At 33.0% G+C, this 22,119-nt stretch overlaps 1 protein-coding gene across 4 annotated transcripts in view; it reads right to left on the bottom strand.

Moving 5' to 3' along the window:
• Positions 1–1,241: 1,241 nt before the first annotated feature.
• Positions 1,242–22,119, bottom strand: part of RapGAP1 (Rap GTPase activating protein 1) — a 562,680-nt gene continuing 541,802 nt past the window's right edge. For all 4 annotated transcript variants that reach the window (XM_088265033.1, XM_088265190.1, XM_088265107.1 and 1 more), the window contains 7 exons: positions 14,148–14,568; positions 13,637–13,916; positions 6,935–7,282; positions 5,822–5,924; positions 4,619–4,823; positions 3,597–3,856; positions 1,242–3,259 (listed from right to left, as the gene is read on the bottom strand). In XM_088265033.1, coding sequence (XP_088121159.1) covers positions 3,122–3,259; positions 3,597–3,856; positions 4,619–4,823; positions 5,822–5,924; positions 6,935–7,282; positions 13,637–13,916; positions 14,148–14,568 — 1,755 coding nt within the window. In that variant the 3' untranslated portion in view covers positions 1,242–3,121. The remainder of the gene's footprint in view (positions 3,260–3,596; positions 3,857–4,618; positions 4,824–5,821; positions 5,925–6,934; positions 7,283–13,636; positions 13,917–14,147; positions 14,569–22,119) is intronic.

The raw sequence follows: 22,119 nt of genomic DNA, 5'->3' as shown, positions 1-22,119 counted from the left end.
TATAAATCAATAAGATTTTGGGGAATGTTAACTTTGGTATCATATTTGTTGTATCTTATCATTTAAAAATTAAAACATATCTAGTAAACATCCAAACTATAGCTAAAACAGAGACCCCACACGTTGCTTAAATAAATTAAAGATTCAATTAAAACAATAAATAAATTTGGCTGATACTTAAACATACTCAATAAACTTGAAAAAATTAACTGTAACCTTAATAAGAATTACACTTTTAAGAAAATGCACAGTACTCTAAGGTTATTTTATAGTATACATTATGATTTAATAATATACAAAGTGATACTGATCAAGATGTCAAGCGCTAATATGTATATTTATTATATATAAATATATAAAAATACTAAAAAATATTTTACAGCTTAAATGGATTTATAATTACAAATAGAGAAGACAAAATATTACTGGAAAGTACTTGGAAGTGTAGAATATACATATCTGTTATGGAAGTAAATAAATAGTTTAGGCCAATGAAATAGAATTCTAAAAAAGCTATATTTTATTGTAAATTATTATGAAAGAAATACTTTTTATCCATAATTATACAACATTTAAAAAACAAAAACATGTATTAATGTGATACCTAACAAATTTGTAGCAATGGATTTTTTTCAGAAGAATTGGAATGAATTTATGAAGTAAAACGTAAATGAAGTTAGTTGGGTGATGTTGATAATATTGTAATAATGAACAAATTTATGAATAAGTTTTTAAAATAAATATAAGGATGATGAATCATGTTGCATTTTACTCCCTCTGCTCGATTTTGAAATTGTTATTTATTTCAGATAATATTTTGTGGGTATATTTATCTTTTTTATTTATAATAAAAAAGAGTTTAAAGGTATTACAATAGACAAAATGTGTATAAATATGTATATGTATATATTTTATATATATATATATATATATATATATATATATATATATATATATATATATATATATATATATATATATATATATATATATATTATATATATATATATAAATATATATATATATATATATATATATATATATATATATATATATATATGTATATATATATATATATATATATATATATATATATATATATATAAATATATATATATATATATATATATATATATATATATATATTATATATATATATATATATATATATATATATATATATATATATATATATATATATATATATATATATATATATATATATATATATACATATATATATATATATATATACTTCATGAACAACAAGTAGAATTTTAAATAGTTTAATAAGCTCTTTAAGTTATTTTAATGTTTACAATAATGTCAACTTGATTAAACCATAGAAAGTAATTGAAAATATGGATTACCATTTTTGAGGGCATTGTTATCAGTGCATTAAATACTTACAAAATTATGTTTAAAAAGTTGAAGTCATGAGAAGACCATTCATCGAAAATAGTTGAAAAGAAACATAATATGAGTTTGGCTAATGTTTTCAGTTAAATAAATAACTTTAAAAGCAACTCCTATTTATTTATATCAATTTGGAATATTATTTTAATTCACAGAACATTGAAGGCAGGGAATAAAAATGTACAATATACAATAATTTATAAAATATAAGAATGGACAGGGGAGTTTTTATTGAAATCTTTTGCCCTAACACATATGTAAATTTAATGTACATTATACTATGAGTTATTCGAATCATAAGTTACAATTTCTTTATCAAACTGTAAATTGACATTGTAAACACTGATCTAGATCAGTGAATCAAATTTTGATGCACGTATATTATTTATTTTACAAGGTAGTATCATATTTTAAATATAAAATGAATCCAGCGCTTCTTTTTTTTATAGAAATGCAAAAACCAAAGGATGATAACTATTTATATACATTTCAGAGAAACAAGAATTTGATGTTATTCCTTTATTTTTAAATATCCATAGTATTTATTTTCAGTTGTAATAAATCTATTCTTATTATTTTGTATATGTATATATTATAGTAACAGTAGATATATATTGTGTATAAGAATAGAAGATTTGCTTAAAATATTTACAAGTAGGTACTATTTAACTTTATCTACAAAAACACAAAGGGTCATAAGACTATTGGATTTTTTATTTGGGCGGTCACCGTATGATTTTTATATTGAAAAAAAAAAACCACTCCAAAATTGTATAAAGTTGTGCGCCCATTGAATGCATTTATAGTATGTGACTACACATTTACATACGACTACAAATTATTACATACCTGCATTATTTACTTTTAATGCTGTAGGCATATATGTAATAAAATATATAGTACTTAACAGAAATTACAATGAAACATTGATAGCAGTATTATAAAAGCAAACATCCAGGTACTTAAAATTAAATCTAGGTACACAATGTTCCAATTGTTTTTCTTTGACACTTAATTAAAACATCAATTTAGATTAGTAATTTTTACTTATAAACACACAGCTTAATAATAAATCTATTGAATTTTTTGTTGAAGATTTTTATGTGCTTAATAGTAGTTTTCTAATATAAAAAGATGGCAGAATGAGAACAAGAAACAATATTTGATCAATAATATTGTAAACTGTTATTGTATTTTTATTATAAAATTTATAAAATAAAGAAGAAAAATAAAAGGTTCGGTTATGTAATGCAATTTAAAATTTAAAAACCCTTTGTAGATAAAATTATAAAATTATGGTAATAAAAATTAAAGCCGCATTATTTCAACAAAAATAATGCTTTATTTTTACATGAAATGCGATAAAATTTATAAGATCTTTTTATTAAACTTTAATAGTACTAATATTATTTAATATTTAAACAAAAAATAAATAAGCAATTAACAAAATATACACACTGACACCATTTTGATGGCGATGAAAAGAAAAAAGTAACATGAATGTAACAATTTTCTCTAAATGCAAGTTGTTCTGTCTTATAAACCTACTCGGTACTCAATAAATGAAGAAATTATGATAAACAGTTTGTAAGCATTTTTTTCTTCACTTTCAAAACCTCGTAGAACATTGTGAGAGTTTCAAAATCACATGTCACAGAGTTTAATAAATTCACTTATCCCACCAGTAGAGATGTCTGGCAGGACCTCATGCAGTTGAATCCTCACAGCCGGTATATTCCTTAAGGAGATCGCGTAACCTGTTTATTTCTTTGGAAGAAGCAGACAGTTCTCCTTGGAGGGCCAGCTCTTTTTCACGCAGATTCTTTATATCCCGTTGGCAAGTCTATAACAGAAAAAATATATAAATTAGTCAGTAATTTAACCTGAAAGCCTAATAATTGGCATGTACATTATCCTTGACCTTTGTGTGCAATCGAGGAATGTATTAATGTGAGGAAATCAAAAGTGCCTGCAGCTAAAGATTCATGCAAACATAAAATGAAGTACTGAATATTTTCGCAAACGCAAATTAAATTTACTATGACATGTATAAAGCCTTATCAGTAACAAATACCAAATTTTTCGTCAATCCATTCTCAGGAAAAACACGACAAAAGGTTAACTATTGCCATGAATATACATCTTTTTAAAAACAATATATCATCAGAGTTAGCACGTACCACATTCTGTCTGAGAAGGTCCAACTTGTCATTTTTTAGTCTGTCAACTTCCTGCCTCAGGGCTTGCTGGAAGCCGAGGTGAGGAGAGCATGTCAGAGCTCCAGACTCAGCGTGAGTTGTGAAGGTAGGGAGAGAGTCAGAGGCGGAGCCACTGAGAGTTGCCGATGGACTCTCAGCACAGAGGGAGCAAGCCTTGGTGGTGGCCTCAGCTGAGGACATGGACTCCAGGCCGGTGTCGGAGTCTACATATACTCCACCACCTGCAATTTGCACAACTTCATATTGAATTATGTATTTCTCATATTCACAACCATAAACAAAAATGATTGTTTTTTATCATTAACTTTCGTTGGTAAAATTGATCTCTATCATCTAACCTGAGAGTGGATAACGCATTGCACCTTACACCGCAACACTTAATATAATATAAATCCACATATAAAACTGTACCAAAATCGTTTCTGTAGAAAGGGGAGTAGTATATTATTTGTATCAGCTCTAGTGAGTTTGAATGAGTAAAAAAATACAATTGAAGACCATGTGCACCAGAAAATAGACATTTGCGAATGCCATCAAGTCACATCCAAGTATGATATCGACAGCCCCTACGTAAAGTACTCTATCTGCAAATCTGTTACTTTACAGGAGAGAGCTTAGAAGATTTTATCAACATATTTTTTTTTATTAATTAATGGTTTTTCTGAAATTCTAAACTAGTATTATACATTAAAAAATAAGATAAAATAATGTATTAAATCGTTTTAAAACATTATGTCTTGTCAAAATTAAGTAGTTAGCGTTTTAGGATTCAGTTCATTTCGAAAATTCAATGTAGATGGCGTCTCTTACGCCTGAAAACTAGGCGTAATTTATTTTATATATATATTTTTTGTTTGTTTATATTTGTAGATAACGGTCAGTTAATATCTTAAAATTCACAAAAATATAGTTAGAGTTCTTTACTTAGGGAACGTCGATATAACATGAAGTTAGATTGAGTAATTAAAATAAAAGAGACTCACTCATAGGTTCAAGGTCTATGCTGTTAAGGCTCGAGTCGTCACTGGCCTCGGAGAGGGGAGGGGGGCCTGGCGCAGAGGGCCTTACGGGACCCCCAACCCCTCCCAGCTCGGGGCTGCTACCCCCAGAGACAGACTTGCACTTCAACCCTCCCGATGTGCCGTTGCTGAAGGAACCACTGCCAAGACTTGATTTTGATCGCCCACTCTGCAAGTTAAAAAGAGAAATACTGTGATTAAAAAAAGATACATTAGTAAATTTATTTTCAAATATTACTCAACATCCTTTTTGTTTTCATTCCATAGATATGTGTCGCCTACTTTCAAAATCCGCCAGATCCATGTAAGTCGATTTTACAAAAAATGCAACATTCTCCAGGTAACATTTATGTTACAAAGATTTGTCTATCTTTTTGGATAAAATAATATGAAATAGAGAATTTCCCCATTTTTTTACATTTTTTTCAGTATTAAAGAAAAACACAAAACACAAACCGATAATGACATCATCTTAATTTTTGACAATTTGGTCAGAAGGAAAGTTCCATGAATATAGCGAAATTTGAAATACAACGCTGTTTTTAAGGATTTTTTAGCAGGGTTTTCAAGTATATAAATATTTCAAACAATAAAACCCACAGTTGGCATTCCGATAGAGTATTTTAATTATCCTGGACTTAATACAAAATAAATAATAATTTACAATTATGTGATTATTTCTTATAAATATATACAATTCTCAACTTCAGTTAAATATAACGATTTTTTATACTCATTGCATAATTTTTTTTAAAAATGGCTGATTCGGGTGAATTAATTTGTTCAATGGTTTCATAAAAAATCATAATAAATTTGTAAATATGAGTAAATAATTGTAATAGTAATAACTATAATTATTAAATTGATGCAGTATAATAAACATGTGATGTATATTTTATAAATGACGTAAATGAACCATAAATAAGATTTCATAACAAATAAAATATTTTTAAGGAAAAATCTTACGGTTTTTTTGTTAGTTTCCGAAACAATCTGCATTATGAGGCATACGTTATTCGCATATTAGTGTGACAAAATCTAAGATATGCGTCAAGGTTTAACTCTTGTAGTTATGTTTGAATAATATATAAATAAAGTACAAGATGAATGGAAGGAATGATTAATGTTACACAGAATAGTTTCTGAGCAAAAAATAATGGTGCTTACATTAGGAGTGGGTGTTTCCTGTATGCTCGGCTCTTTGGATTTTTTGCTTGTGAGTGTGTTGTGTTTATTTTCACCTGACAGATTGGTATCCACACTCTGAGATCTGAAAATAAAAATGAAAACGTCAAGAAAACACTCTAAATTATATTTTAATAAAAGAATATAAACACATGGTGATTTGTTTTTACAGGTGAAAGATGGACCTGTGAAATAATTATTTTATTTTCATAAACTCTTGGAATTCATCCAAAGAACAAAAAATGAATTAATAATTCGTATTTAACCTTTGAAAACAAACAGAGAATGGATAGTATATCTGGCGAATGTGAGCGGGAGAATAGAACGAGGACGGCCGAAGAAGACTTCGCACGATCATATCAATCGGAACCTAAATGCTAAAAGTCTGCGTAATCGGATGGCATGTATGACTAAATGTCCATACATCACACACATCGCTTCTTTCACATTCATATGTGAAGGAAGCGAGGAGTGTATGTAAAGACAGAACAGTGTGGCGTTTTACCCTCTCTGCCTACCTTTGCGGCAAAACGGCGTGATGATAGTAGTAGTAGTAGATTAGTATTAACATTGTGCGAAGTTGAATATGTATATGTATAAGTTCACAACGGCGGGCTGGTACCGACACTAATGTATGGAAGCGAAACATGAAACAGGCAAAGGAAGGATGAAAGCAGAGTGAATGCTGTTGAAATGCGCTCCCTCAGACGAATGTGTGGAAAATCATCGTATGACAGAATTAAAAACGAAGATGTGAGAAAGAAATGTAAGGCTGAACGAGGAATAATTGAAAAGATTAGGAAGAGTTCTTTACGGTGGTATGGACATGTGGAGCGAATGGATAGCGAGAGAATGACTAAGAAAATATATGTGGCGAATGTGAGAGGGAAAACAGAACGAGGACGACCGAAAAAGACTTGGCACAATCAGATCAATCAGAACCTAAAATCTGTCGGTGTCAAAAGTCTGCGTAATCGGAGTGTATGACTAGATGTATGGATGTGAAGGAGGCGAGGAGTGTATGTCCTCTCTGCCTACCCCTGCGGAGAAACGGCGTGATGGTAGTAGTAGTAGTGAATATGTATAGATACTGACCTGACTTTCGATATGATAGCCTTTTTGACGGTGTCGATGAACCGGGCCCCGGCGCCCTCTGTCTTGGGCCCCTCGGGCCCGGGGGACCCGCCCCCTTCGGGTGGCGCGGCCCCCAGGAACTCCCTGGTCTTCTTCTTGAGCTCGTCGGCCAGGCTCTGCAGCAGCGAGGCGCGCGTGCGCTGCTCCAGCTGCGCGAACTTCTCCGCCTTGATGCACGCGTTCTCCGCGTTGATCAGCTTCGTGAGCAGGAACTCCTTGAACTCCGCCCCCTTGGCGAACACCGACGGCGTGGGCAGGGTGGGCCCGAAGAAGGGGACGTCATCCCTGGCCGTCACGGTCACCCGATATCTGCAAATAATAACATCACAAAAATATAAAACATCTAGTTTTATAAAGGAATCTATTTACATAAAGGAACCACAGAAGCTTTAAACCTTACTAAGAAGAAACTAATAAGGAATTGTTGGGTAATATATCCAAAATAAAACAAGGTTTGTTGGATTGAATTATTCATTTATTTATGTGTATGTTAAAACGTGACGCATTTCGTCTTCTTAGGACATAATCAAACACGTATTCAATATGGAATTCTACCAACTGTCTGCAGTTACAATAAATAAACTAATAAGGATCCTAACCAGGACCTTGACAGGATATAACGTGTGTTAGGATCAACATAACACAGCGTTTATATGATGCAGTGACCTATGCACCATTGGGTGCAGATTGGGTAGAAGTTATTACATCATATTCCAGGATATAATAATGTAAAATTATTAATTTTAGATGTAAAAAAATGAGAGAGATGAGATGTTAATAGTTTGGATTTTCGATCGGTCTCAAGGTCAGATTACAAACAATGTGATAGAAAATAATTAAGAACGGTTTAGAAAACCTCTCGTTACTAATACATGGAAACGCCGGTTAAACTTCTATATCCCCAAGGTTCCATAAGGGAACGCTAGAGTGCTAAATTCCCTAACGAATTTGACGGAGATACCAATTTGACACAAAAGACTTTAAATCAAACCAACGATACATTTCTGATTCCCTACACCCATTATTCACGCAGCAATAAACAAAACATAATTGCACCCCGCTGACCGATACAACAACAAAAAATGGCAGGACAAATATATTTAAATTCCGAATTTTCAATTCTGGTCATAAAATATAAACGCGTATTTAAAAAAAAATATAGAATTCTTTTAGGTTTGTTCTTTTTAACCAGGTATAATATACCAATACATACACACATGTATGTATAATACTTATACACCGATGGGTATTTACTTGATTTCTAATTTATCATAGACTGAAAACAGGGGTGCCAACATATTATTGTCAATATTTGTTCTTAATTCAAACATTTTCATTTAGAGTTTGCCGCGTGAAATAAGGTTTTAAATGGATGCCTATTATGAGTCACGAGATAAACCAGGTAGGTACATTTTACGTGATAGTCACCTTAGTTTGCGGTTTATGAGGTCACATGTTAGTCACTCAAATACCTAATTTACTCAAAAAATACAGTAGCGGGTAAAAGGTATACAAGCTTATATCCCCTTAATAAAAACATTTTTATTCCTACTGTATTTGAACGATTCCATTTGTAGCTCACAAGTTGTCGTCCGGAGTGGACGCATTCGCTGCGCAATGCTCAATAAAAACAACATTTAGAAGTTTTTTCCCGTTTTTTGTATCACTTTTTTTTAAATAACATTTTCATGTAGTGTACGGAGTGCGTGGAAGTTTTTGGTATCGTAAGGGAAGGGTAATTAACTATAACCTAACTATGAGTATTTTAATGTTATAGAATTAGTACATAAACCCTGATGATGACAAGGTTCTCGTCGAAACCGGTTGGAAAAAGTGTACCAATAAAAAATGGTTAAAACAAAGTTGTTTTATTTTATAAAGGTTATAAAATGTGCCACAAAGTATCAGCTAAAAACATTCAAGAAATTTTTGTTCCTAGTTAGGTTAGGTTAAGTTGGCGTTTACGAAACTTTGCGCTGGAAAGGAAATATTTACACGGCTAATTTATAAAAAGTATAATTAAATAAACACTCTAAAATGTAATGATAAATGCATGAACGTTGATTGATGGATGCTAGTCGGAACGGTGAGATACATTATTATTTTATTTATATGAAAGCTAGAAAAATTACCGCGTGAAAACACCAACATTACGTCAGCTAAATTAACGTTAACACGATTAAATGTTTACTTCGCGAACACAAACGTGACTTCTTACATTGGTAAGCTGGCTGCTGGGTGAATTGAATTAATATTTATTAAATTCCTAATTAATTTATCTAGAATCCTTAATGAATACTAATGAATCGTCAACTATGATATATAGTAAGCAATTGCGTAATGTAATTTAGAAAAATAAAACAATTTTTCGACAAATTGAACAAAATTAGTTAAAATGCTTCGATTGAAATAATTTGATTCCTATTTTGACACACAAATAACTTAGGCTTACCTAAAAACAGTGTTGAAATCAATAAAATCTCAAATGTCGATAAAATTAAGTGAAAATTTTACTTTAAAAAACATTAATATGGAGTTTGGTGAAGTATTTTTGTTTCCAAAAAAATCTAAAAAAAATATGTTTTTTTTCTATGATCAACCCTATAGTTTTACTACTGTGATCCGAAAACCCGATAACGTGAATATCCTAAAACAAGTCATTAAAAAAACACGGCATTCCGACGTTCAAAATTCACAGATAAAGTTAAAAATGTATAATCCTGATGTGGAGGATATAATGCTTTTCATTAAAAACTTTTAATTAATTGGGAGTCATATATTACAGTATTGTTAAGTCCACAAATATAATATGATTTTCAAAACTCAACACTCAATATTCGCTCTACTCCTACCTTATAAATAGTTACTTGATCTTTTCACCTTTTGTCTGATTACTTGATTGAACAAAGTGATATTATTTTGATGTTATGAATATACTCGTGCATTGAGTCAACTGCCATTTATTCACATATATCTAGTGGTGGGCTGCAGGGGGCTAGGAGGGGCTCGCGCGAGCCCCTTGTTAAATTTGACTTGGGCCGGCGAGCCCCTTGTTAAATTAAGAGAAATCAATATTCTCTGATTAAATCAGTTCATACATCCAATTTCAGTGGTTAATTGAAATGTATTATGAAACAAACTTTTTTGTCTTTTGAAATTTCTAACTAATATTAATTATTTCATTTGTTGAATTAAATAATTTTCTACTATAAAAAATAAGTCAAATCTTTATTATGTCGTTTGATGTGCAAAATAAGTATTGTGTATTATTTGAATTATTATGTATTTTGGAAAGTTAAAAGAAAATTATAGACCTTCCCCCACCCTCTTGCACCCCACACCCGCGAGCCCCTTGTTAAAAAATTGGCTGCCCACCCCTGCATATATCATACCTACAATGTGAAATTGTGAAAAACTGCGACCTTTTCACAAGTAGCAACTAACCAAAAATCTAACGTATCTAATAATTTTGTATTTTAAAAGCATTATTTCTTTTGTGGTATGGTAAAATAACATTCTTTTCTCATTCATCCTTCACTTTGGGTCATCAAACCAATATTTTATTTCAGTTTATTATACAATTTTCATTGGCAAAAATCAGGTTATTCTCAGCGAGTGCACTAAATGGTGTTTATTGAATTGAATTACGGTACTTCGAGTCAACGTCGGCCTATATTCCGCTTCACTCGGGAGATGGCGTAACAGGTCGTGTTGTGTCGGATTTCTGTGTCATAATAAATTACTATTAGTCTGACGAGATCTAAAACCAGTTTCTACTACATTAATAGGCATCATCAACGTTTTTACGCCAATATCCGCAAGAAACACGATTCATTAACACATTGATTTCTAATAGTATTCGATAGAACTGTGTATTATTGCAATTGCAAGTAGTGTAACGGTCAGCACGCTCGGCTACCATTCTGGTGGTCCCGGGTTCGATTCCCAGGGGGGGTCAAATAAATATAAGTGATTTTTTCACTGTAATATTTATTCAATATTAACCTGGACTGGTTACCTGAAGCGGAGGGCTGATCACCTTTCCTTCATGTGTAAACGATCAAGATAACACTGCGTTTATATGAAGCAGTGCCCTATGCACCATCGGGGTGCGTATAAGGGTTTTATTATTATTATTATTATTATTATTGCAATGGAATCGTGCGATGCGTGTATGTAGTAGTACTTGTTACTAGTAAGAACGAGAAGATGAATTGAAGACATGTATACATATGTCTTATTTCCCATAGGGAGAATAACGGATATGAAATATTTCGGTTTTACTACGGCACAAATAAACATAACAAAGAAATATACGGGATTTATGATAGTAATTCAGAAATCGGGTCAGTGCGGACGCGTATCGAGTATTTGACCCAGAAAGAAATCGGCTGGCAAATCTTTGAACCGGTTGCGAAAAATGCGGATAGTTCACAATTTTAGTGTTTGCCAGAATAAAATTAGAGACGATATCGATTCGTTTAGGAACCAACGTGTTTACGGTTAGAGTACTCGCGCTATCTATAATGGATCCCATTAACATAGCATCCATATATTCATGGATCCTGAATGTTTACTATGCGGATAATACAATGTAGTACTATTTCCCCGCATTAGCGGTCTCGACGGAGTATTTAAAGGAGGGATATGCACTAAATACAAAACAATTCAGATCGTAGTTAGTTCCTTGGAAGCTCAACTGGCTTTCACAACTCCGTCTAAAGTTCTAATCCGATACCCAGTAAGCCAAGAGCCCAGAAGACAATCTCGTGAATGATTGCAGTCGTGATTCGATCGGAGGTCGGTGATTCAGCTAGAAATTGCGTCATGAACGGCAGTGTCTTAATCACTGCGATCTCACGTTAAATGCTACATACGCTGTAAAGAGCATTGTATTTCCTTGGGACTTGCATCACCGGGTGAAAATAAACGGTCTTCGCTCGAAATTAGTCTTTGCACGTTTCAAAATTACGAACTGCGCGCAACAATGAACAAAAACCATCAATCATTATCTACCTACATAATAAGGAATTAATTACTTTAACGTGCCAATTGCTCGCAAGTTAAATTATTTAAAAAATAATTAATGTGCAAAATAATTTATTTGTTGACGAATGTTGAAAAGGCAAACAAAAATACTTTAATGCTATGTAAATGTTGGTAAACAAAACGAAAATGTACTCGATAGCGTGTTCAAAAGCTATTACATTTTATATTGGATTGTATCGGATTTTCTGAGAATTCTATAGTGCTAAAATATTCTACATTGTTAGATTTTATGTTGAACGAAAATATAACTAAATAAAATGTGAAAAGACTTTTCGAGAGAATGAGAACAATATTTGTTTATAAAAAGTAACCTATTCATTCGCAGGGACTTTTTCGTTGTCTTTTCTTTTACGGATTCATCTCGAATAACTCAATTTATTGACACACCTTGAAAACATTTTTATCGATGAAAAAATGTGTTATTGTGGAACACCACTTACGTTTGTATATTTTTTTATTGGATGAATAAAAAAACGGATATGACTTACGACAGAGAAAGTAAAAAGCTTTTTTTATTAATTGAAAAAGAACATGTTTTTGGATATAATTAGAATTGCGGAAATAGGCAATCAATTATATTGCCTGTACTTCATCGACGTTTTTTTGTTATTTTTTTGTATATAAATATTCATGAGCAATCACTATAAGGAGCTTATATTTATCATCAATCTACCCACGTAATACTCGTGTACATATATGTATTACTAGAATATCTTAATATATATTTGCGCTCTAATTAGTTTTATTTTAATATACAAAATATTAAGAAAAAAAATGCTTTTAATATACAAGATATGAAAAAAGTAAGGTTACGTGGAGTCGCCAGAAAATAACCAACAACTTAACGTGAAGTTTTTCATGAACCAGAACTGCAAAATGGAGTTATAAAAATTTCCAAAATTAATATTATTATTCATATTATTTTTTGACATATTAAATAATATGAAAAATAACTACTTATTGGAGACAAACCAGATTTGTGAACAAGTATTTGGACACACTCAAATATTGTAAATATTATTATTACCCATAATATAATATTATGCTCAGCACGCTCAGCTACTAGGCTGGAGGTCTGAGGTTTGATCTCTATGAGTGGGGGAGATCAAACAAATAAAAGTGATTTTATCACTTTAATGTTCATTCAACATTACCCTGGAATGGTACCTGAAGTGGAGGGCTGATCACCTTTCCTTCATGTGTTAACCCTTTCCACTCTGACCATTTTTTCTCATAACTGATCAGCTACTCTGATCAAAAAAATGCGACGTTTTTCTACCATTAAAATAAATATTTTGGTTCCCTAATTTTGCGACACTGTCTGGCAATTCGTATGAGCATGTTAATTAAAATAAACTGTATTTATCTGAAATATTTTTTGGTAGAATATACTTGGGTGATAGAGAAATCAGTGGTTAAAGTTATACCTGCGTCGGGCCAGACATTATGGCCCACGGAGCTGCCTCTAGAATCATATGGACCAGAATGTCTGGCTTACAGAGTGGTAAGAGTTAAAGATCAAGATAACACTGTGTTTATATAATGCAGTGCCCTGCGCCCCATCGAGTGCGGATAAGGGTTTGAAGAAGATTATTCATGAAGTACAGATCGTACCTGGTGTTAGGAGTGTTGGGTTCGATGGGCTGCACCACTATGAAGGCGTGCAGGAAGTGCGAGGCGATCATGTCGGGAGAGAAGGGCGTGTTCTCCTCCTGGAAGACCAGCGCCACGATGTCGTTCCCGATGTGTCTCTTCCTCTGCAGCTGCTGGGGGTCGCCCTCCGTGAAGGGCAGCATGGTGGACACGTGGAACATGACCTCGCGCTCCTTGAACACCTCGTAGATGGCCTGGTCTCCCGTGTGCCCGTTCTGGATGTCCAGACCGCCGCGGTAACCTGCGCAAATCGATATACCATATTACAATCTGACGCGGTTGCCATAAAACAGCGGCTCTTAATGCATGTTTGTTTACTCTTTATGTTTAAAGTTACTATAATTTCATGTAATTCATGAGTGAAAATTCTAGGCAAAAACACTCGCTATCTCGCTCGAGGCATGAGTTTAAACATTTCATTGATTCTAAGCTAGCAGTGAAGTTAGGTGTATGATTTTGCTGAATAAAATACCTTTATGATCTTTGAGTTGGATACGCTGGCCCAAGAGGCTAAGGAACTCCTCGAAAGCCGGCGAGGTCTCCGCGTTGCAGAAGAGCTCTTCCTCGGTGGTCTGGCCGTACTTCTGGTACATGACGCCGAACTTGAAGTGCGTCACCAGCATGTGCTCGTCGTACTTGGCGATGAGGGCGGAGCCCCGGGGGCAGACCACGGGCAGGAAGTTGTCCACCGTGAGCCGGTCGTTGAGCACCCGAGCCATGCGCGCCGGGGAGGGCGCGTGGCCCAGGTAGGAGGAGGGGATCAGCTCGTGCATGGTGCCCGACTCCATGCGCAGCAGGATGCGCGTGTGCTCCTGGCTGGCCACGTTCTCCGCCTTGATGGACAGCACCACGGGACCCAAGACGTCATCGTGACCCACCAGATCGGAGTGCTCCTGAGGACAAACGAAAACAACCATCAGTTCGCAATAAGCAAATGCTGTGAAATTCCTGATTGGTCCACACTAGATTATCCCTCCTGTTTCCAACACAGATTCAAATAAAAATATATTGAATTAGCTAGAAGAAACAAAAACCCACCAAATGATCTATAAACCTTGTGCATAATAAGCAAGGTAAATAATAAATGCAATTCCCATCTAAAAAAAACCATCAGTAAACCTACGATAGAACAGCGTTTGGAAAATTGAGAAAACACAATACTGTATGTAATATTGTATTATAAAATAGTTCGCGTGCTGAATGCATTCGAGATGTGCATTGTGGACCTAAGAAGAATGCTCGGGATATCCTGGAGAGACCACATCTCGAACGACGAGGTACTACGAATAATCGAAGAAAGAAGGCACCTACTCGCGACTATCTCGAAGAGATGCGCCAAATGGATAGGCCATAATATAAGACACCCAGGTTTACTCCTTACCATTGCGGAAGGCATGTGTGAAGTCACAAATTACAAAGGACGACCCCGTTTAGCCTACACGGACCAAATTATCTCCGACATGCGTTGTACCGTATAAGCTGGGTTGAAGAGGCGAGGTAAGGATAGAGACTGGTGGATACTGACCATGAAAGAAGCAAAGATTGTAACCCGCGAAGTAGAAGAAAAAGTACGAATAGCCCATTTATTACTCTAACGACGTGAATCATTATCTACGAAACCTTTTTTGTTCAATTTATTATATTATAATGTAACATAAATCCTCAAAATTGTCAAGATTACTCGTTTATGTATTATTTTAAACGATTTTTTCGTCCGTGGGCAGAGCATCGTAAAACGTCTGTAGTTTTTGAAATATCACGATTGAAGAATATTAAGTAAATTAAGCGCTTAATGCCGGTCCCTCGTAAATATCTAAATAATATTTTACGTGTTGGAAGTCTGCGCAATACATTACAAAATAATGGAGGTAAAGGGAAAAATTGATTTAAACTTAGTAGCGGTTGTAGAATTCCAATTCCCAGCATAGCAATAAATCGTAACGTTGTCTGCCTGGGCGGTAATGTAGCCTGAATACAGTCATGGCGGGGAAATAAGCCGCTCTCCAAGGCAGTTCGGGAAACGGATAGAAAATCCACAGGGAAACCTATGAAAGATGTAACATGATATTTCTTATAACAAGGTTCCTACGTATATTTGCTAGAAGTCAACAACACGAGAACTATGCTGGTAATAGTACATCAAATCTCAGGATAGAAATATGTACAACGTAAATTATTAAGTATGTACTCGCGAGTAGAAAATGAGTTTACCGAGTACAAATCTTATATAGATAAATGTTACGTATAAATTCGAGTATCTTCATGCGTGTTATTATTAGTTATTTGTATTAATATTCATACTCAAACTTATTATTTTAATAATTAATAACTTTGGTTAATCTGAAAACAAACAATATTTGTCTTCATTAGGATAAATATAAAAAATAACGAAGTTGAATGTTGCGTAGTTTACACCAAAAGAAAACAGATAGTAAAATTTATTTATCCTCTCAGATGATCTCAATATGGTATTTATTATCACTCGGGAGAAATATCTAATTTAACATACTCAACCTATAAAGGATTGTGTACGACTCGTTTTGTGATTATAACAGCCGATATAATAAATACTTTCATTCATCATTTTCTTTTGCAAAATTCGCCTTCGTAAAAATGTTGTTTTCGTAAGTTAGTAACGAATGACGTCACAGAAACGAATCCACACTACTTCTATTACAGCTCTATAAAGCAGATACATAAAGGGATACGCCCCACAATACACCCGATGACGTAAAATTTGATGACGTATAGCGGTGTCCGTTTTTCGTTTTATTAAAATATCTAAAGTTTAAATCTTCATATCTTCCTTACTTTTCTACAGATTTCAATAAGAATGTTACCGATATTCTTGTGATTTTTCATATTAATTTATTAGCCAATAATAACACATCATGAGAATGATCCATTGTAACTAAATTGCAATAAAACAATATATAAAATAGAAACAATATAATAAATAATATATTTAAATAGCCATGAAGCTCTGGGTCCGATTTGTTCACTTACTAAAAATGAAAATACCCATTGCATGAAATAAAATATTTTTTATGGAGACATTTGTGGGATGCGCTAAAAGCATTCACGGCCACCGTACGCCCTATCTTTTGTAACATTATAAAAGGATTTGCATATTTTAAACGTGAAGGAGATGTCTTAATGCAAAATGTGCCCATAATCGGAATTATAATATGTAAGATGATAATCATCTCGCGTTTCTTAGTCCGAATGGATATTGCGCAATTTGGTTTTGTACACTGAGAGTGGATAGCTTTTATATTTGTGACAAAATTGTGCCTTTTGAAATGTGTTCGTGGTTGAACTTTAAATGGAAATTTGTCACAGTAACGACTTCGTGAGATCGCGACGTTTATTTTGGCAAGGCACGAGAAGGTATCAAATCCATACCAAATAAATATAGACCGGACTACTTATTTACTATGAGAATACAAATCAATTTCAATGGAAAAGTAAATCTCACGCGAAGATCAAGAGACTATTATTTTACATCACGAATATAATAGCCTAGCAAAGAGTATTTAGAATTGAGATCATGCGTAGGCGATCTGAACGTCAAACCATCTTTAAAAATTAAGCCCGAGTATTTTTAATAAACATCATGACATTTATTCTGCACGTATGAATAGAGAAAGTTGACCGCTTTTTGGTGATTTGTCATCATCATTTATCACTCTTTTTGTATTGTTTTTGTCACAATAGATCAAGGTACAGATCAACGAAAGTTTCTAGAACAATTGCGTGCAATGAGGAAACGGAAGAGTACGAATCTTAATCGTCGAGTAAAGGATTTACCGAGTTAATCTGTCAAGAATTCCCTTCAGATGCCGAAACGAAACGTATTATTATATGGGTTTCATTACACCTGTAAACATTGAAAGTATTGACCTCGTTCACATTAAATAATGGCTTTAGAATAATGCACTCGTATTAATGTACTGCTGTGACCATAAAACATTATACAGCCAGTTTCTCTCATTTTGCTTCGGTATTATAGTGACAATTTTCACGTCGTCTAACGAACTTTCCTAGCGTTTTCCCCTGTTCAAACATTGGAAAAATTTTCTGGACTATAATATTGAAATATTGTGGGTAGGTAGTAGGCATAATACGCTATATTATAGCAAAAAAATATTGATTTATTTGGCGTTCAATTTGTAGAACTCCATAATTTATATTTAAAATATTGAAATCAAACGATGATTTTTAAGGCCTACTAAGTTGTGTGTTAATTTTTTTTTAACATAATAAAAAGCTTGAAAATTGTTTCGCCTTGTTAGAACATTATCAAATTACTATCAGAAGTTAGATAATGCCCTATATTAGACACTAAAAATCAGTGTTTGATTTTGATATTTAATATATAATATATAAAGCAAAAATTGTTAGCGTTGATTAACATCAGTAAGTAGAGTTTTAATTTAATATGTATTAGGTATTGATTTTTGTACTAAAATGCATAATGAAAAAGAAAAATAATAGTGTATTAAAAATGAATTATAATCGCTGCAGCAAAAATAGGTGATGTATTTGAAATATAAAACCTGATATTGCAGGTAAAATAATATCCCATACAAAGAGTACGTGATTGCTGTTTTCGAAGCAAGTACTGATATATTTTTACAGAACGCAAACTATAGACTACATCCAGTGTATTGATATTTTGTTCACAGAGAAAATATGCAGGGAAAATCACTCGTTATGTACGTTAATTGCAGGATTATTCAGGTTCTATTCACGATATTGAATACTGAGCGATTTAAAACCCCAAATAATATTAGTAAACAATTATACCTATATAAGAAATGTAAATGTAATATCGAGAAAATACTAGCAAAAGTCATGGGAAAACTAAACAAAAAACAAACGAATCGAATTGCTTTGAAATATTGAAAACCAAGTAAAAAGATTAAGTACTTTCCATAACCGATACAGTTTGTGAGTTTTCAGCCACAAATTTTCCTTATTTGAAAATTTCCAACAAACAGTTGAATGAAGTATAATGGACATTTTGACGTTTTGATTGGATTTGACCATTTGAAGTTTCCGCAACGCGCAGCCAGCTTCAAATATACCAGCTTTCAAAATTAAATAAATTATTTAACTTTTCCGTCTGTTCAAAAAGAAGTTAGTTTGATAATAAGTTTGGGATATCCGAGATGAAACACGCCCGTAATACGTTTTGAATAGTTTGTGAGACATACTTTTCCACTTAAGTGAAAATTTCCTGACTCATGTCAAACATATGATGGGTTGAAGTAAGAGCGCGGACTTCGCTCGAAGTTCAAGGAACATTCCACCTCCCTCGGTCATCTGTGGGAGTTTTATCAAAACATTGATACCCAGATAAATCTCGCAAGTAAAAAAAAATTGTAAAATTGTGTAGTTACCATACCGTATTTAGTTTATTTATCTTCTTCTTCTTCGAACTCTTATCCGCACGCGATGACCTATACCTTGATCCTTAATTGCATGAAGGCAACGTGATCAGTCCTGCGCTTTTTGTACCAGTCCAGGGTGTTATTCAATCAATATGAGAGTAAAAATCACCCATGTCTATTTTCACCTCCCTGGGAATCGAACCCAGGACATCCAGAACAATTTTATTACCTCGATTTAACTACTGAACACATCTTGTGATATCGTTAAAATACGTAGTTTCATAGTTTTTAATTGAAAAACATAAATTTTTAAAACATTTAGGCGTCGAAACTGAAGAACGAAACTGTCGTACAACATTCAACATTTTTCAATAACTATTTTCTTTTTAAAACTATATATTTATTTCGAAGAAAAACTTAATTTTTCAATACTAAAACAGTGTAGAAAAAAATCAATTGCTGGGTTTAAAGAAAATTAAGTAGCGTATTAACGTATGTTGGGCCTTAATTTATCAAAGAAAGATTGTGATTTCGTACTAAGTACTATTTCATGGTGGAATTACATTTTACTAAAATTAATTAATGTCTTTATTTTTTAACCACCTAATTATTGATCAGTGACGAGATTGGACTTAAAGTCAAATATAAAATAGGAATATATTTATATTAAATCTTACTGTATAATAAAAATTTTAATGAGTTAACAAACCATTCGTCCATCCCATTTTTTCTAATTTTCGTGTATTGTATCTCATACATTGTGGTTTCGGTATAGAAGTATAGGTATATAGTACATGACTCGAGGGTTTTTCGTAATGAAGGTTTTTCTCGTTGGAAAAATAGCTGATGCTGCAGATTACAGGAGCCGATCCGGAGTGGGAAACTGATGGTTAGCGGGATAAAGAGATGGTAAATGAGGGATGAAAGATGAGAAAAATGGGGAGGGTAGCAGCCAATGGGGGTGAAATTAAAACTGGCGCCACTATATACCTAGAACGTCGTATTAAGCTTAAGTAAAACTTTGAAAGATAAGAATCATTGGTTTTGAAGCAGAAGTTATTTGAAATAATAACGTAATAAAGATAAGGACTTATAATAAAATATAGTACTATGTATATCGTTATCTTAAAGTTTGGAACCGCGTACACTCTAAGGTTTTTTGCAATAAAGGTTTACATTATAAATAATTAAAATGATCACTATTTTTAAGTTGTAAAAATAATAAAAATATTCAGTTTAGATGGAACTGGGAACAGTTGTTTGGAAAAGGGACCTCTAATTCGAGTCCTCTAGACGCCAAAGGGAGGTAAAATTGGTTTCAGGGTATGTCTGGTTAAACTAAGAAAGGTTTCTTTTCTTAGTCATGCTCATAGCTTTAGAAGCTAAAAATACTTTATTTTAGAGAAAATTTTTTCTTTTTTGTAATTTAAAGACGGTTATACATTCATAAAACAAACATGCAGCATATATTTTCAAACTATACCTAATATAATAATAATGATAAATATTTTAATAATACCTTATCCGACTAGGCATCGATATATAGGTATCAGGAGTATGTTGGTCAGATTTAATTTAAAAATTAAATATGACATCAATACTATCATATTACGTGTCTACCTACAAAACTTTTCTAATACATTTATATCAAAATAACTGCTGCAAATTCTCCATGGTCTATAATTTGCATTAAATTAGAATAAATCCCAAGGACAAAATTTATTTTCTTATTAAAATTGAACCGTTTTCCATGCTGATTATTGAAGAAAAAAACAATAGAACGTTGCAAGTTGCAACATTTTGGGCATGCAAATATTAGTGGTATTTTTCAGACAAAATGCCGGTGCTTACTTCCTGGCGGGAACAGGTTACACCGATCACTTCCGGTTGTGAAAATATGTCAAAAAATGTCGGTAAATGCGATAGTTGAATGGAAACCAAACGCTAACGGATATGGGAGTATCGTATTGCATAATATATTAAATAAAATAACGTAAAATTGTGATTTATAGCTTAAAACGTTAATTTGATTCCGCACACCTGCGTCAGAATAAACATGTTTATAAATGTATCGCACGCAATATTAATATATTAATATTAGTAACGTAATAATTTTTAGAGAAACGGTTAATTTAAACTCGAGCCGGGTTGTGGTCCCATAGTTAGTCCGAGTAGAACCTCGGAACCTCGGAAGAATAGAACCTCGGAAGTCAGAGGTTCTAGGTTCGACTCCCACAAACCACGTTTTGACCACGACCTGATTTCTATTTTCAAGTACAAGTCACTTAGGCTAACCTAAAAAAAGTATGGAATGTAAATATTTTGATTTTAGTATAACGTTTTTGAAAGTAGTGAAATTTCGAATATCACGGGAATGATGAATATTATTTTTTAGTTCAAACTAATGCTATTTTAAATGTTGTACCCGGCGATGGCGTACAGAAAATAGAAGCGATTATATAAGTATACTGCAATAATAGAAGTCATTTAAAGCAACGGCGATCATAAATATAATACATTAACAGAAAATTTCCCAACGTGATTTCAAGACCTAAGACAGCGTCGACCCATTATGTTAATCATAACGATTGGTACGCAAAAAAATAGTTTGACAATATTTGAAAGTTATTGAAACATAATTGCTTGATGTCAATTGCTCGAAACACATGTCGTTCTATAAACCATATCTTAACGAAAAATCTAAATAATTGGATAGCAAAACAAACCAGTAATACGAATGCTTGTGGCTTGATCGCAAGAAATATGGATATGTTTCATGCATTTTTTGCTGAGGTAAAAAGTATCAAATAACAAATAACGCAATCACCACTGAAGTTTGCACAAATGGTATGTGTTCAGCGATCTGTGGTTTTATCGCAGAGACAATTATTCGTTCCGAACTGTGCCAAACTGAACGGAATCGATCCGATCAATAAAATACCGCATGAACGTTGCACATTGCGCTCCAATGCAACTCTTTGCATCGTATTTATACATATAGGACAAATCTCCGTGTTTCGCTATAACACCGTTTACCTGCATATCAAT

Source organism: Brachycentrus maculatus, unplaced genomic scaffold (assembly GCF_059751285.1).
Source record: "Brachycentrus maculatus isolate JH-2025_06_01 unplaced genomic scaffold, ASM5975128v1 h1tg000003l, whole genome shotgun sequence".
Classification (NCBI taxonomy): domain Eukaryota; kingdom Metazoa; phylum Arthropoda; class Insecta; order Trichoptera; family Brachycentridae; genus Brachycentrus; species Brachycentrus maculatus.
This window is presented reverse-complemented; position numbering and strand designations above follow the sequence as displayed.